The following is an 18,312-nucleotide window of genomic DNA, read 5'->3' as shown; positions in this document are numbered from 1 at the left end:
CTTGATGATAAAAAATTTCTTTAAAATACATTTCAATCATTCCTTCTCATGTCTCATTACGAGAAACATTAATTAAAAGCAGAATAAACTTACTGACAATTTTCCTGAGCGTTCTATATCTTGAAGCTAGCTTTATAAGCAAGGTTACTTGTAAAATATAGGATAGTTAAAAGTAACTACAATTTTAAAAAGATACGGAGAAGGATAAGTACAGACCCCCCCCCCCCCCCTCCTCCCCTGTGGGATGGTGTTTAGAATAGGCCCGAGGTATTCCTGCCTGTCTTGTACTCTCTTGGGGTAACCTTAAATGGTGAAATTTTAAGTAATTCACAACTTTCATTAAATTACTGAAGAGCTGTAGATGGATCTGGTGTATATTCTTGATCCTCAACTTCACATTCATCCATCCCTGGAAGGTTATTCCCCATAGGAGATAAAATGTCCTTATGGCATGTTATGCACAGCTTGTTACCTGGGATATGTCCAAGGGCTTTGTATTTTCTTGCCATTGTTACAGAAATATGTTTCAAAGATTTCTTAGCAGTCTTTTTACCATTCTTCTTAAAAGGGTCACAGCAAATTCTTTGTCTGTCTTCAAATGTTCCCAAATAGAGCCTTTTGTGAGAAGAACAAACACTCTCAATATTTTCTCAGGTGCTTCTTAGCTTCAATAATTCAATATCAGCTTGATTCAGGCTTGATGTATCTGTTAAATCAAGTTCTTCACTGCTACTTCTTTTCTTCTGACACAACAACTGCTGACCCAAAACGAAAGAACATTTGTTTTCCATTGTGATTTTTAATCAACTGTAATGTTGCAGAAAAGAACTGGATGGTTTGAAACTTTTTCTTGTTCTCTAATTAGTCAAGAATGTACTATGAAGAATTTTTAAGGGAGAAATGAGAAAGAGTTAATGACTACTTTATTAAGTGATCTCTAATATTCACATTAAGGAACCAGACAGAATGGCTGCTTATGTAAGAAGCACAAAATCAAGACAAAAAAAGTCCTTCAGATATATATAAAGTGCACAGACATACAAAAACCTAACAAACACAGCCTGGGTTGCATGTGAGAGTTGCTGCTAGACTGAATTTTTCATTGTTGTTTCATGTATTGTTGATTAGCTATTTGAAGCAATTAGTTATTACAGCACTATTGAAAAAGTATAAGATCTAAGAATAGAGGACAAACACCCTTCTGATTTTTTTAATGTTGAAAATTATGGCAGTAGGAATTATTTGAAACAAAAGTTCAGATGGTGAAACTTGTGATTCTGCTAAAAAAAAAAAAAAAAAAAAAAAAAAAAAAAAAAAAAAATCCTGAAATTTGAAAAAAATGGTGGGTAATTACATTAATTACAAATTTTCAAACATTTATTGCTTACACACAGCACTTTAATAATTTTTATGTTATAGCTCTATTCTTTTACTTTCCAATGTCACCAAATTGAATAAAATTAATTCATAAATAAAGAAGTTATAGTGGTTACAAACTTACAAGGCACTTCGTTTCTCAACACCAGTTGGTAGAAGGGGCCCACATTTCAAAATGGTCTCCCAATTACAATTTTGGTCAAAAAATTCCAGAAAAAAATATTTTAACCCTAACTCGTTATGTAGATTCTTACACCAAATTTTCAGAAAAATCTGTGACATAAGCGCAACGGCCACTGGGTGATTTCGCGTGAAATTAACCACAGGCAACCACCTTTTATCCCCATAAAGCAAGGAAGAAAAGTCTCCAAACCTGGAACAATGCTGTAGTTATTCTACTTCATCAGGAAGAAGACAGACAAGCCAAAAAAACTATAGACATATCAGTATCTTTCTCCGTAATGTACAAGATGTTCCCAAAAATTATCAGCAGTGACACAGAAAAAACATTGGATTTTACTCCGTCAAAGAAAACAAGCTGTTTTTCAGTGTAGTGTCTCCATTGTCCGGTATGCAGAAGTGATACAGTTTTCAGATAAATTAACTGTTAAAATAATTGGTGGTACGGTAAAATACTGAATGAGGCTTATAACAAAACATAACTAGTTGAGTACAATGCTTTCATAGCTATTAAGTACATGCCTTTGATCATTGGCAAAAGTTCTGGATTGTTTTTTGTGTTTGAGTGATTAGAAGTTTATGTTTGTTGTGATTTTCTAAAATTACATGAAATTTATATAAACCATCACTGATGTTTTCTAGGGCTCAGCAGCATTTTTATCATATTGATGTATAACATTTTTTTTATTTCCTTCCAGGTCACTATTTTGGAGTGTGGGCTATACTGAAAGACAATATATACATACTATACAGCTCAGTTGAAAACTGGTGCACCGAGCGGCTAAATGCTCTGTTTCCTGCTCCTGTGATTGGCCTATACAAGGTATTTCTCCACATTCATGATAGCTCTTCATCACAGTGAGAGTTGAAGTGTTGCTGAACCATAATTATGCCTCTGAAGTCTTGTGGAATTTGTTCATAATTCTGTGATTGATAAATTTGGTGAACAGTTGTGTTTAATATGTACAAAACTGCAGAAATGAATATACTTCAGCTTGTATTCATGATTTTAGATAGTTAATATATCACAGCTCACCACTTTTACCTAGTCTAGGAATGTTTTCACAGAACTTTTAAAGAGGCAATATATTAATTTAACACTTCAACTACTGGACACTGGCTGAAAAATAACACAGTGCATGTACTGTTTGACTAGCTTCACACTGACATAGAAGTTATCATTTAATTATAGGACATGACCTCACTCACATAGATGGTTACATTTTGAATACCTAACACCAAGTAACTGAATCCTTATGTAAAGATGACACATTGATTAGCAGACAGGCTACACACTGAGCTTCAGCCAAAGCCTTTTTCAGAAAAGAAGGCTTTGGCCAAAAGCTCAGTGCTTAACATTTTTACATTGTGAGAATATTTTTAAAAAGATACGTTGCTACTCACCATGTAGTGGAGATGTTGAGTCGCAGACACTCACAACGAAGTGACAGCTAATCAATTCCCCCCAGGGGGTCTACAACTCTTTTGTGGATACATGCGTAGCGAGCACGGGACCCCGAGCTAATGTGGCCTTCCTTCCTTTCCGGGCTGCATACCTTCCCTTTCCGCATCCTTCCCCATCCCCCATCTTTGCCCCCCCCCCCCCCCCTTACCTCTGGCTCTTTCCTTCCCTTTCTCCCCCTCTGGGAGTATGGTTTGTGCCTACGTCCGGAGACAGACGCTCGAAACAGTAACAAATTCTTTGCTTTCTCCACTTGCAAGTCTTCATCCTTCTTCTGTCCTTCTCTTTTCCTTACCCCTTCTCTTTGCCCTTTTCTCCGCTGTGGCGTTTGAGACCCCTCTTCTTTCCTTTCCCTTTCTCTTTTTTCCTCCCTGTGCGTGTCTGAAGGCCGACCCACGCATTTCTATGCGTAGCCGGTAACGGGGTAACGCGTAATTCCCTGCCCCGGGTAGACAGGTAGGACACGTACGTACCCCCTGGTAGCGGCCAGTCCCAGGGAGGGGTGATTACCCGAGCTGATACCTTCCGAAAGTGCCGATTGGTCCCTCCGTCCGTTTGTCGGGAGGTGTGACCTGATGTGTGAACAATCACCTAAGGCGGGAGTGCCCTCAGAGAGGGCCCCCACAAGGGAGGAGCGCGCCATCGGAGACACTGGTAATCATGGGGGATTCTTCCGCAATGGTTTCCTCACCTTCCACTGTGTCCGCTCACAAGCGTAAGTTCACTGAGTCTCAGCCCCAGACAGTTCTTCCATCGTTGCCACAGTTCCTTGTTGTTTCTCGGTCTGACGAAGGTCACGACTTCTCCACGGTCAACCCTTTCATTATTCAGAAAGGTGTCGACGCAATTGCAGATCCTGTAAAGTCTTGTTCCAGATTAAGGAATGGCACCTTGTTGTTAGAAACAGTCAGTGCCCTCCAGGCACAAAAATTGCTGCGTACTTCACTGCTCCACACCTTCCCTGTCCGGGTTGAAGCGCACCGCACTTTAAATTCCTTGCGTGGAGTCGTTTATACACGCTCCCTCGATGGATTGTCTGACGAAGAAATTCAGCACTATCTGTCTGACCAGGGCGTAACGGCTGTACATAGAGTTATGAAAAGGGTTGACACGAACATCATCCCAACCCGCACTGTCTTCTTGACATTTGACAAAGTTCAACTCCCATCGAAAATCAAAGCAGGCTATGAGATGATTTTTGTTCGCCCTTACGTCCCAAACCCTACGCGTTGCTATCGGTGTCAGCGGTTCAATCACACCAGCCAGTCCTGTTCCAATCCGGCCAAATGTGTTACATGTGGCAAGGATGCCCATGAGGGTGCTTGTCCACCTCCATCCCCTCGCTGCATCAACTGTATGGGTGACCACGCTGCTTCCTCTCGAGATTGCCCCATTTTTAAAGACGAAAAGCTCATCCAGGAAATCAGAGTGAAGGAAAAGGTGTCGACCTTTGCTGCTCGAAAATTATTCGCCAGTCGACAGCCCGCCGTGCCTCAGACAGGAAAATACAGCACTGTCCTTGCTTCTCCTCGGCCAACAAAGGAGGCGGCCACGCAGACTTGTGACCTCACCTTTAGTACCACAGTCGTCAGATCGGCCAGCGCAAAGATCGCCCGTTCAACCTCACCACTTTCGCCTGCCTACTCTATGGCTCAGCCTTCATCGGGTTCTGTTAAATCTTGAGCCCAAAAGTCAGACACCAAGACTTCGATAAAAGAGCATACTCGTGAAGATTTTTCACGTACCCCAACTTCACAACCATCGGTTCCTCCTTCATCTAAACATCATATTTCCAAGGAGGCTAATAAGAAGCCCAGTTCATCTCCTTCTCCGCCAAGGCGTGTCCCATCTACAGCACCACCTGGCGGAAATTGCCCTCGGCCGTCTTCTGTGTCGCCGAGGCGCACTGCTGGCGGCCGATCAACCGGCCGACCACTGGTGGCAGGAGCTGCTCCTGAACAACCTATGGATCAGGATCTTCTGCCTTCGGCTGAATGCCATTCCATGCTGTCGGTCGCAAGCTCTGAGCAGTCGTTGAGTTGACGGCAACCTTGGTCACATTCCTCCATTTTCTGTTTACCCTATGTCAATTATCCACTGGAATATCCGCGGCATTAAGCCAATCAGGATGAATTGTCGATCCTCTTACGATCCTGCTCGCCAGTCATCTTCTGTCTTCAGGAAACAAAGCTGCGTCCCCATGACCGCTTTGTTCTCCCCCATTTTCAGTCTGTCCGATTTGATCTCCCCTCTGTTGAAGGCACTCCAGCCCATGGTGGACTCATGATTCTTCTCCATGATACTCTCCATTATCGCCCAATCCCCTTAACCACCTCCTTCCAAACTGTCGCTGTCCGTCTTCCCCTTTCTGGATATACCTTTTCTCTTTGTACTGTATACATTCCATCGTCCACACCAATGGCACGAGCTGATCTCCTTCATCTTCTTGGTCAGCTTCCACCCCCCTATTTGCTGGTTGGGGACTTCAATGCCCACCACCCGCTTTGGGGATCTCCACATCCTTGTCCACGTGGCTCACTATTGCTAGACGTCTTCCACCAAGCGGATCTAGTTTGCCTCAACACTGGGGTCCCTACATTTTTGTCTGCCTCTACGACAAATTTCTCTCATTTGGACCTTTCGGTCGGTACTGTTCTGCTAGCTCGGCGCTTCGAATGGTTCGCCCTTGATGATACACACTCGAGTGACCACTTTCCATGTGTCCTTAGACTGCAGCCTCAACTGCCATACATGCGCCCGCGACGCTGGAAGTTTGCCCAAGCCGATTGAACACTTTTTTTGTCTCTAGCGACATTTGATGACCGTCACTTTCCTAGCGTCGACGATGAGGTCACACATCTTACCGATGTTATTCTTACAGCTGCGGAACGTTCAATACCACGCACCTCCGAATTGCCCCGGCGCCCCCCAGTTCCTTGGTGGAACAATGCAATACATGAGCGGCGATGTGCTTTTCGCGTTTTCCGCCACCATCTTACTTTGGCCAACTGTATCTGCTATAAGCAGTTCCGTGCGCGATGCCGTTGCATCATCCGCGATAGCAAGAAGGCGAGCTGGAAATTCTTTACTAGCTCATTTAACAACTTCACTCCCTCCTCGGAAGTTTGGAGTCGAATTCGACGGTTATCTGGCGCGCTTAGTTTCTCCCCAGTCTCTAGGCTCACTGTCGCGCGTGTTACGTTAGTGGACCCCGTCGCAATTTCTAACTCCTTGGGTAAACACTTTGCTGAGATTTCGAGCTCTTCAAATTACCCGCCAGCGTTTCTCCCGAAGAAACGTGCAGCGGAAGTGCAACCTCTTGCTTTCTTCTCTCAAAATTGCGAAAGCTATAACACTGTTTTCTCCATGCGGGAACTCCAACATGCACTCTCTTCTTCTCGCCCCTCCGCCCCAGGACCGGATGGTATCCACATCCAAATGTTGCTGCATTTATCAACCCATAGTCTGCATTACCTCCTTCGCATTTATAATCGAATTTGGACCGACAGTACTTTTCCCAGATGATGGCGGGAAGCTATCGTCATTCCTGTTCCGAAACCTGGAAAGGACAAACATCTCCTCTCTAGCTGTCGCCCCATTTCTCTGACGAGTAGTGTATGTGAGGTTTTGGAGCGTATGGTGAATTGCCGTTTAGTTTGGTGGCTGGAGTCCCGCAGTCTTTTAACACCTGCCCAATGCGGTTTCCGAAAGCATCGTTCTGCAGTCGACCATCTTGTTTCTCTCTCCACTTATATCATGAACAATTTTCTCCGGAAACGCCAAACAGTAGCAATATTTTTTGATCTGGAGAGAGCATACGATACTTGTTGGAGGACAGGCATCCTCCGCACACTGTTCTCTTGGGGCTTTCGAGGTCGGCTGCCACTATTTCTTCGCTAATTTATGGCAGAGCGCACATTTAGAGTGCGGGTGAACACTACTCTCTCCCGTACTTTCTCCCAAGAAAACAGGGTACCCCAGGGCTCCATGCTAAGTGTTGTACTGTTTGCCATTGCCATAAATCCAATTATGGACTGTCTCCTTCCTGATGTCTCGGGCTCCCTCTTTGTGGATGATTTTGCGATCTACTACAGCTCTCAACGGACCAGCCTTCTTGAACGACGTCTTCAAGGCTGTCTCGATCGCCTCCACTCTTGGAGCATCGAAACAGGCTTCCGCTTTTCTCCCAGTAAGACCGTTTGTGTTAATTTTTGGCGTCGTACGGAGTTTCTTCCACCCTCCTTACATCTAGGACCTGTCAACCTTCCATTTTTGGACGTCACTAAATTCTTGGGTCTTATGTTTGACAGAAAACTGTGCTGGTCCTCCCACGTTTCCTATCTTTCGGCTCGCTGTCTGCGATCCCTCAACACCCTCCGTGTCCTGAATGGTACCTCCTGGGGAGTGGACCGAGTGGTCCTTCTCCGCCTCTATCGTGCCTTAGTGCGCTCGAAATTGGACTATGGAAGCATAGTTTACTCATCTGCTCGGCCGTCTATTCTTCGTCGTCTCGGCTCTATCCACCACCGTGGATTACGTTTAGTGTCTGGAGCATTTACACCAGCCCTGTGGAAAGCCTTTATGCTGAGACTGCTGAAGCTCCGCTGTCCAATCGGCGAGCAGTCCTTCTGAGTCGTTATGCTAGCCATCTGTCTTCCATGCCTGCTAATCCAGCCCATGACATTTTTTTCGACGCCTCCTTTGATGTAGGGTATGCAGGCCGCCCCTCCTCCCTACTACCACCGGGAGTCCGCTTCCGTCAACTGTTCCATTCTCTTTCCTTTCGCTTTCCTAAAACCTTCTTGACAACTTGGGGTACAGCACCGCCTTGGCTCCGTCCCCGAATCTGCCTGCTCCATGACCTTTGTCAATTTCCCAAGGATGGTACCCCTTCACTTGTTTATCGTCGGGCATTTGCTGCTCTATGCGCACAAATGAAGGAAGCCACATTTATTTACACTGATGGCTCGAAAACATCGTTAGGTGTAGGGAGTGCCTATATTGTTGGCGACACCCCAAATCAATTTCGGCTTCCCGACCAGTGTTCGGTTTATACTGCGGAGCTTTACGCTGTTCTCCAGGCTGTCCACTACATCCGCCGCCATCAGCGGATACAGTCTGTTATCTGCTCAGATTCTCTTAGCTCTCTCCTCAGTCTCCAAGCTCTTTACCCTGTCCACCCTCTGGTCCACCGGATTCAGGACTGTCTGTGCTTGCTCCACCTGGGGGGCGTCTCGGTGGCATTCCTCTGGCTCCCGGGACACGTTGGTATCTGTGGAAATGAGGCGGCCGATATAGCGGCCAAGGCTGCAGTCTTTCTTCTTCGGCCAGCTATTCAATCAATTCCCTTCACCGGTCTACGGAGCGTTTTATGTCATCGAGTTGTTCTTTTATGGCACGCACATTGGTCGACACTTCCCCATAATAAATTGCGGGACGTGAAAGCTCTTCCTTGTGTTTGGACCTCTTCCTCCAGAATGCGTCGTCGGGAGGAGGTAATTTTAACTAGACTCCGGATAGGGCACTGTCTTTTTAGCCATCGACATCTTTTAAGCGGCGATCCTACCCCACTCTGTCCCCACTGCTCTCAGCTGTGGACGGTAAGACACCTTTTAATGGAGTGCCCCTATTTTACTCCGTTACGCGCCCGTCTACAGCTGTCGCCTGATATATCGTCAATTTTAGCAGATGACACGCGCTCGGCCGATCGCGTTCTCGAGTTTATTAGTGCCAGTGAAACGACGTCAGTCATTTGAAGCTTTTTTTGGGGACCACCAACCCCTTTCTGTAGTGGTTTAAGCTTTCCTTCCGCTTTTAGTTTCTCCAATTTTTTGAGTTTCGTTCCCATTTCTGCTGGTTTCCATTTTCGGTTTTTATTGTTTCCTAAGTCATGGACCGGGCACTAATGACCATAGCAGTTTTGCGCCCTTAAAAAAAAAAAGCTAAACAATTAAGCTTTCGGCCAACAGGCCTTCGGTGAATGGACTGTCCCGCCTGATCTCCAACTTAAACCTTATTGACCACATGTGGGTTGCTCACAAGGGAACCTCCCCATTGCACCCCCCTCAGATTTAGTTATAAATTGACACAGTGGGTAGGCCTTGAAAAACTGAACACAGATCAATCGAGAAAACAGGAAGAAGTTGTGTGGAACTATGAAAAAATAAGCAAAATATACAAACTGAGTAGTCCATGTGGAAGATAAGCAACATAAAGGACAATGTTAGCTGATGAGCGCCTTGGTCTCATGGTTAGAGTGAGCAACTGCGGATCGAAAGGTCCTTGGTTCGAGTCCTCCCTCGAGTGAAAATTTTACTTTCTTTATTTTCGCAAAGTTACGATCTGTCCGTTCATTCATTGACGTTTCTGTTCACCGTAATAAGTTTAGTGTCAGTGTTTTGCGACCGCACCACAAAACCGTGCGCTTAGTAGACAAAACGACGTGCCTCTCCAATAGGAACCGAAAACATTTGATCGCAAGGTCATAGGTCAACCGATTCCTCCACAGGAAAACACGTCTGATATATTCTTTACGACACTGGTGATGGCATGTGCGTCACATGACAGGAATATATTGTCGACCCACCTAACTTGCACACTTGGCGAATGGGTAAAAAGATTCTTCTACCTTACCCGATTTAGGTTTTCTTGTGGATGTGATAATCACTCCCAAAAAAGTGATGAAAACATAAGAGTTTGTCACATAAACTGCATCAAATGAATGCAACAGTTTGACAGTCGCACAGTTTTCCCTGTGCTCTGTCAAAACATATGTTTTTTACGTTTTCAAATGTTTCCGTGCGTAGACCGTCAAATCCTGTATATGTCCAAGCAAATCTGAACATGTCGTGGAATTTTGGAGAGCGAAGTTGATTATGTGTGAGTGCCTGAACTTTGATAACTATCTGAAAATAAAAAATTAAACTTTTCAGTCGAGAGAAGATTTGAACCCAGGACCTGTCGTTCCGCAGCTGCTCACGCTAACCACGGGACAACGGCACTCGTAAGCTAACACGCTCCTTGATGTTGCCTACCTTGCGCATGGAGTACTCAGTTTGTATATTTGGTTATTTTTTTCATAGTTCCACACAACTTGTTCCTGTTTTCTTGATTGATGTGTGTACAGTTTTTCAAGGCCTATCCCTGTGCCAACTTATAACTAAATCTGAGGGGGGTGCGATGGGGGGGGGGGGGGGGGTTCCCTTGTCAGTAGACCCCACACCATAACACCTGGACCACCAAAACTGCCATGTTCGACAATGTTCATGGGTGCAGTACATGTACCCACTTCTCACCATATGAGGATACATCCAGATTCATTACCCAGACTGAATCTACTCTCATCTGAGAAGAGCGTACTTTACCACTTTTTGTTGGCCCAGTCGCTGTACTCTTGGTGACATTGTATGCCACCGTTGTGTAGGTGTTAATGGAACACAACAAATGGTCATCGAGCAAAGAGACCATCCCCATGCAGTTTCCATGTCCCTGTGAAGTACAAGACTGCATGCTTTGCAGTTCTGTTAAATAAGGTTGCAATTACACATGCTGTTTGATGTGAGGCCCCTTCTGGTCTTTTGCACAATATTGCAGTGATCTGTTGCTACAGTGGACCGTGGTCAACCACCTCTTCTATTTTGGGCAGCAGCGTGTGTTGTTCAGAATGCTCCCCACACACTTGAAACAACACTGTGAGCAATACCAATCTCCTACACTACCCTTGTCACACTTCGTCCCCCTCCACAGTTTCGTGATGAATCTTTCTAGTATAAAGTCATCTAAGACATTTTGCTGCTTGTGTCTGTGTATGTGCGGATGGATGTGTGTGTGCGTGCAAGTGTATACCTGTCCTTGTTATACTGTTAGTTCATCCCTATGAAATCCCCAAACCACCTTCCCTACCCTCTGGCTCCTATCCTTGTAACCGCCCCCGGTGTAAAACCTGTCCCATGCACCCTCCCACCACCACCTAGTCCAGTCCTGTAACCCGGAAGGTGTACACGATCAAAGGCAGAGCCACATGTGAAAGCACCCACGTGATTTACCAACTGACCTGCCTACACTGTGATGCATTCTATGTGGGAATGACCAGCAACAAACTGTCCATTCACATGAATGGACACAGGCAGACAGTGTTTGTTGGTAATGAGGATCACCCTGTGGCTAAACATGCCTTGGTGCACGGCCAGCACATCTTGGCACAGTGTTACACCGTCCGGGTTATCTGGATACTTCCCACCAACACCAACCTATCCGAACTCCGGAGATGGGAACTTGCTCTTCAATATATCCTCTCTTCCCGTTACCCACCAGGCCTCAATCTCCGCTAATTTCAAGTTGCCGCCACTCATACCTCACCTGTCATTCAACATCATCTTTGCCTCTTCACTCCTGCCTCGACTGACATCTCTACCCAAACTCTTTGTCTTCAAATATGTCTGTTTGTGAGATGTCTGCTTGTGTCTGTATATGTGTGGATGGATATGTGTGTGTGCCAGTGTATACCTGTCCTTTTTTCCCCCTAAGGTAAGTCTTTCCGCTCCCGGGATTGGAATGACTCCTTACCCTCTCCCTAAAACCCACATCCTTTCGTCTCTCCCTCTCCTTGCCTCTTTCCTGATGAGGCAACAGTTTGTTGCGAAAGCTTGAATTTTGTGTGTGTGTTTGTGTTTGTTTGTATGTCTATCGACCTGCCAGCGCTTTCGTTCGGTAAGTCACATCATCTTTGTTTTTATATATATATAACAAAGATGATGTGACTTACCAAATGAAAGTGCTGGCAGGTCGACAGACACACAAACATACACACAGAATTCAAGCTTTCGCAACAAACTGTTGCCTCATCTGGAAAGAAGCTTGTGTCTGTATATGTGTGGATGGATATGTGTGTGTGTGTGCGAGTGTATACCCATCCTTTTTTCCTCCTAAGGTAAGTATTTCCGCTCACGGGATTGGAATGACTCTTTACCCTCTCCCTTAAAACCCACATCCTTTCGTCTTTCCCTCTCCTTCCCTCTTTCCTGATGAGGCAACAGTTTGTTGCGAAAGCTTAAATTCTGTGTGTATGTTTGTACGTGGAATGTTTCCCTCTATTATATATATACAAAAGCGCTGGCAGGTCGATAGACACACAAACAAACACAAATATACACACAAAATTCAAGCTTTCGCAACAAACTGTTGCCTCATATATATATATATATATTAAAAAAACAAAGATGATGTGACTTACCAAATGAAAGTGCTGGCAAGTCGACAGACACACAAACATACACACAAAATTCAAGCTTTCGCAACAAACTGTTGCCTCATCAGGAAAGAGGGAAGGAGAGGGAAAGACGAAAGGATGTGGGTTTTACATGCAGTCTCCCATCCTTCATCAAAGACACCAACCACTTTCTCGAATGCCTGGAATCCTTACCCAATCCGTTACCCCCAGAAACCATCCTTGTAACTATTGATGCCACTTCCTTACACACAAATATCCCGCAAGTCCAGGGCCTCGCTGCGATGGAGCACTTCCTTTCACGCCGATCATCTGCCACCCTACCTAAAACCTCTTTCCTCATTACCTTAGCCAGCTTCATCCTGACCCACAGCTTCTTCACTTTTGAAGACCAGACATACCAACAATTAAAGGGAACAGCCATGGGTACCAGGATGGCCCCTTCGTACACCAACCTATTCATGGGTCGCTTAGAGGAAGCCTTCTTGGTTACCCAGGCCTGCCAACCCCAAGTTTGGTACAGATTTATTGATGACATCTTCATGATCTGGACTCACAGTGAAGAAGAACTCCAGAATTTCCTCTCCAATCTCAAATCCTTTGATTCCATCAGATTCACCTGGTCCTACTCCAAATCCCACGCCACTTTCCTTGATGTTGACCTCCACCTGTCCAATGGCCAGCTTCACACGTCCGTCCACATCAAACCCACCAACAAACAACAGTACCTCCATTACGACAGCTACCACCCATTCCACATCAAACGGTCCCTTCCCTACAGCCTAGGTCTTCGCGGCAAACGAATCTGCTCCAGTCCGGAATCCCTGAACCATTACACCAACCACCTGAAAACAGCTTTCGCATCCCGCAACTACCTTCCCGACCTGGTACAGAAGCAAATAACCAGAGCCACTTCCTCATCTCCTCAAACCCAGAACCTCCCACAGAAGAACCCCAAAAGTGCCCCACTTGTGACAGGATACTTTCCGGGACTGGATCAGACTCTGAATGTGGCTCTCCAGCAGGGATACCACTTCCTCAAATCCTGCCCTGAAATGAGATCCATCCTTCATGAAATCCTCCCCACTCCACCAAGAGTGTCTTTCCGCCGTCCACCTAACCTTCGTAACCTCTTAGTTCATCCCTATGAAATCCCCAAACCACCTTCACTACACTGTCTCCTACCCTTGTAACCGCCCCCGGTGTAAAACCTGTCCCATGCACCCTCCCACCACCACCTACTCCAGTCCTGTAACCCGGAAGGTGTACACGATCAAAGGCAGAGCCACGTGTGAAAGCACCCACGTGATCTACCAACTGACCTGCCTACACTGTGACGCATTCTATGTGGGAATGACCAGCAACAAACTGTCCATTCGCATGAATGGACACAGGCAGACAGTGTTTGTTGGTAATGAGGATCACCCTGTGGCTAAACATGCCTTGTTGCACGGCCAGCATATCTTGGCAGAGTGTTACATCGTCCGGGTTATCTGGATACTTCCCACTAACACCAACCTGTCAGAACTCCGGAGATGGGAACTTGCCCTTCAGTATATCCTCTCTTCTCGTTATCTGCCAGGCCTCAATCTCCGCTAATTTCAATTTGCCGCCGCTCATACCTCACCTGTCTTTCAACAACATCTTTGCCTCTGTACTTCCGCCTCGAATGACATCTCTGCCCTTTACAAATGTCTGCTTGTGTCTGTGTATGTGCGGATGGATATATGTGTGGGTGCGAGTGTATACCTGTCCTTTTTTCCCCCTAAGGTAAGTCTTTCCACTGCCGGGATTGGAATGACTCCTTACCCTCTCCCTTAAAACCCACATCCTTTCGTCTTTCCCTCTCCTTCCCTCTTTCCTGATGAAGCAACCATTTGTTGCAAAAGCTGGAATTTCGTGTGTATGTTTGTGTGTCTATCAACCTGCCAGCACTTTCGTTCGGTAAGTCACATCATCTTTGTTTTTTATATATATATATATATATATATATATATGTGTGTGTATATATAATAGAGGGAAACATTCCACGTGGGAAAAATATATCTAAAAACAAAGATGATGTGACTTACCGAACGAAAGCGCTGGCAGGTCGATAGATACACAAACAAAACAAACACACACACAAAATTCAAGCTTTCGCAACAAACTGTTGCCTCATCAGGAAAGAGGGGAAGGAGAGGGAAAGACGAAAGGATGTGGGTTTTAAGGGAGAGGGTAAGGAGTCATTCCAATCCCGGGAGCGGAAAGACTTACCTTAGGGGGAAAAAAGACAGGTATACACTCGCACACACACACATATCCATCCACACATATACAGACACAAGCAGACATATTATGTCTGCTTGTGTCTGTATATGTGTATGTCTGCTTGTGTCTGTATATGTGTGGATGGATATGTGTGTGTGTGCGAGTGTATACCTGTCCTTTTTTCCCCCTAAGGTAAGTCTTTCCGTTCCCGGGATTGGAATGACTCCTTACCCTCTCCCTAAAACCCACATCCTTTCGTCTCTCCCTCTCCTTCCCTCTTTCCTGATGAGGCAACAGTTTGTTGCGAAAGCTTGAATTTTGTGTTTGTGTTTGTTTGTATGTCTATCGACCTGCCAGCGCTTTCGTTCGGTAAGTCACATCATCTTTGTTTATATATATATATATATATATATATATATATATATATATATATATAACAGAGGGAAACATTCCACGTGGAAAAAATATATCTAAAAAGAAAGATGATGAGACTTACCAAACAAAAGCGCTGGCAGGTCGATAGACACACAAACAGGCACAAATATACACACAAAATTCAAGCTTTCGCAACAAACTGTTGCCTCATCAGGAAAGAGGGAAGGAGAGGGAAAGACGAAAGGATGTGGGTTTTAAGGGAGAGGGTAAGGAGTCATTCCAATCCCGGGAGCGGAAAGACTTACCTTAGGGGGAAAAAAGGACAGGTATACACTCGCACACACACACATATCCATCCACACATACAGACACAAGCAGACATATTTAAAGACTGTCTGCTTGTGTCTGTATGTGTGGATGGACACGTGTGTGTGTGCGAGCGTACACCTGTCCCTCCTTCCCCCCAAGGCAAGTCCCCCCGCTCCCGGGACCGGAACGACTCCCCACCCTCTCCCCCAAAACCCACATCCCCCCGTCCCCCCCCCCTCCCCCCCTCCCTCCCGACGAGGCAACAGCCCGCCGCGAAAGCCCGAATTCTGTGTGTATACCTGCGCCCGTCCGCGCGTCCATCGACCCGCCAGCGCTCCCGCTTGGCAAGCCTCATCATCCCTCTTTATATATATAACAGAGGGAAACATTCCACCTGGAAAAAATATATCTAAAAAGAAAGATGATGAGACCCACCAAACAAAAGCGCTGGCAGGTCGACAGACACACAAACAAACACAAATACACACACAAAACTCAAGCTTTCGCAACAAACCGCTGCCCCACCAGGAAAGAGGCTTGTGTCTGTATGTGTGGATGGATATGTGTGTGTGTGTGCGCGAGTGTATACCTGTCCTTTTTTCCCCCTAAGGTAAGTCTTTCCGCTCCCGGGATTGGAATGACTCCTTATCCTCTCCCTTAAAACCCACATCCTTTCGTCTTTCCCTCTCCTTCCCCTCTTTCCTGATGAGGCAACAGTTTGTTGCGAAAGCTTGAATTTTGTGTGTATATTTGTGTTTGTTTGTGTGTCTATCGACCTGCCAGCGCTTTTGTTTGGTAAGTCTCATCATCTTTCTTTTTAGATATATTTTTCCACGTGGAATGTTTCCCTCTGTTATATATATATATATATATATATATATATATATATATATATATATATATATATATATATATATTATTGGTGTTTTGCCCTTAAAGAGCGCATTTGGACTAAACTACATGGCCAGTTCCTTTTGCTGCCTTCCTTGCTGCCCAAACTTCCCTCATTCGCTTGCTGTGATGTCTGCTTGTGTCTGTATATGTGTGGATGGATATGTGTGTGTGTGCGAGTGTATACCTGTCCTTTTCCCCCCCTAAGGTAAGTCTTTCCGCTCCCGGGATTGGAATGACTCCTTACCCTCTCCCTAAAACCCACATCCTTTCGTCTCTCCCTCTCCAAAGCTTGAATTTTGTGTTTGTGTTTGTTTGTATGTCTATCGACCTGCCAGCGCTTTCGTTCGGTAAGTCACATCATCTATATATATATATATTATTGGTGTTTTGCCCTTAAAGAGCGCATTTGGACTAAACTACATGGCCAGTTCCTTTTGCTGCCTTCCTTGCTGCCCAAACTTCCCTCATTCGCTTGCTGTGTTTCTGTTTCCGGTCCTCTGTCCATGCTTCTTGTCGGCTTTGTGTCTTCGGCTTCATCTTGATTGCCTTTTTGGTTGCCCATATTTCTTTCATCTTCTGGCTGTGATCTTGCTTGCGTTCTTCGGTCCATTTTATGCCTGTTCGTTTGTCGCATTGTATCTCATGTAGTTTACTTTTCTTAATGATGTTTCTGAACTTTATTCTGTCGTTTATTGTGTCTGCTGTTATGTTGAGCTGGTTCAGGTCGTTTTCTACCTCTGCCACCCATTTGTTGTTTCTAGTGGTTACCCAGTCAAAGATCTGTTTGGTCAGCCTGTGTGATGGCATTCTGTATAGGTGTCCATAGAATTGTAGTCTGCGTTTTTAATCTTTTCTGTGATTGTCTCCGTATGTTTGTACAGTTCCTCTGTAGGTTTCTTGATCCATATTCCATTGTTGTTAGTTGCGCCAAATATTTTCCTAAGTATTTTCCGTTCTACTTTTTCTAATTGTCTGATACGTGTATGCCCTAGGATTAGTGTGGTCTCTGCTGCATATAGTGCCTCGGGGAGCACCACCGTGTCGTAATGGCGTAATTTGGCTTTTTGTGAGATAGACTTCTTGTTGTAATGATTCCACACTACTTTGTATGCCTTGTCCAGTTTAGTCTTTCTTTCTTCGTTTGAGTCTCTGTTATGTCCACTCATTTGTAGTGTTTCACCGAGGTATTTGAAGTTTGTGGTTTTGTAAATCGTGCCATACTTTGTGTTCAGAGATGAGAGTTTCTTTGTGCTCATAAACTGTGTCTTTTCGTAAGAGATCTGTAGTCCAGTTTTGGCAGCGATTTCGTGCAGTTTTTCAATAGCGTCTTTTGTTTCCTTTATACCTTTCGTGACAATCGCCAAATCGTCTGCAAAAGCCAGGCATTTAATCTGTAGGTTTCCTAAGGTTATCCCCTGTTGTGATGTTTCCCATTCTTTTATGACCTTATCTAACACCAGATTGAAAAGGAGAGGTGAGAGGCCATCGCCTTGTCGGACACCTGTGCGAATTTCAAAGGGCTCTGATAGTTCCCCACAGAACTTTACTTTGGAGGTTGTGTTGGTTACAGTTTGCTCTATAAGTCACATCATCTTTGTTTTTAGATATATTTTTCCTACAGGGAAACATTCCACGTAGGAAAAATATATCTAAAAACAAAGATGATGTGACTTACCAAATGAAAGTGCTGGCAGGTCGACAGACTGTCATAATGAAGGTACTGTTTGCTTGTTGGTGGGTTTGTTGTGGACGGATGTGTGAAGCTGGCCATTGGACAGGTGGAGGTCAACGTCAAGGAAAGTGGTATGGGATTTGGAGTAGGTTTTTTAAGAAGGATTGAGAGGTAAAGCTGGAAGTCAGAAAATCCTGGAAAGTTTGGAGAGGGTGATTTTGAGGAAGAGGAGGTGGGTCCTGCTGTGACGGAAAAAACCTTAATCCTACTCCCAACATCACCACTGCTGAAGCCCAGACTATCCGTGATCTGAAGGCTGACCAATCTATTGTCATTCTTCCGGCGGACAAGGGTTCCATGACCGTGGTACTTGATCGTCAGGAGTATGTGGCTGAGGGACTGCGTCAGCTTTCAGACAACACTACATACAAAGTTTGCCAATTTAATCCCATTCCTGATGTCCAGGCGGAGCTTCAAGGAATCCTCAGAACCTTAGGCCTCCTACAAAACCTTTCACCTGACTCCATCAACCTCCTGACCCCACCGACACCCCGCACCCCTACCTTC

General features: G+C 45.1%; 1 protein-coding gene across 1 annotated transcript in view; it reads left to right on the top strand.

Moving 5' to 3' along the window:
- The window catches only part of LOC126259589 (transmembrane protein 245), a 269,387-nt gene that overhangs the window by 48,929 nt on the left and 202,146 nt on the right, over nucleotides 1-18,312 (top strand). Inside the window, exon 5 of the mRNA XM_049956501.1 lies at nucleotides 2,256-2,380. Within this exon, the coding sequence (XP_049812458.1) occupies nucleotides 2,256-2,380 (125 nt within the window). The remainder of the gene's footprint in view (nucleotides 1-2,255; nucleotides 2,381-18,312) is intronic.

Source organism: Schistocerca nitens, chromosome 5, assembly GCF_023898315.1.
Source record: "Schistocerca nitens isolate TAMUIC-IGC-003100 chromosome 5, iqSchNite1.1, whole genome shotgun sequence".
NCBI lineage: Eukaryota > Metazoa > Arthropoda > Insecta > Orthoptera > Acrididae > Schistocerca > Schistocerca nitens.
Note: the sequence above shows the minus strand (reverse complement) of the source record. Positions and strands in the feature narration are given on the sequence as shown.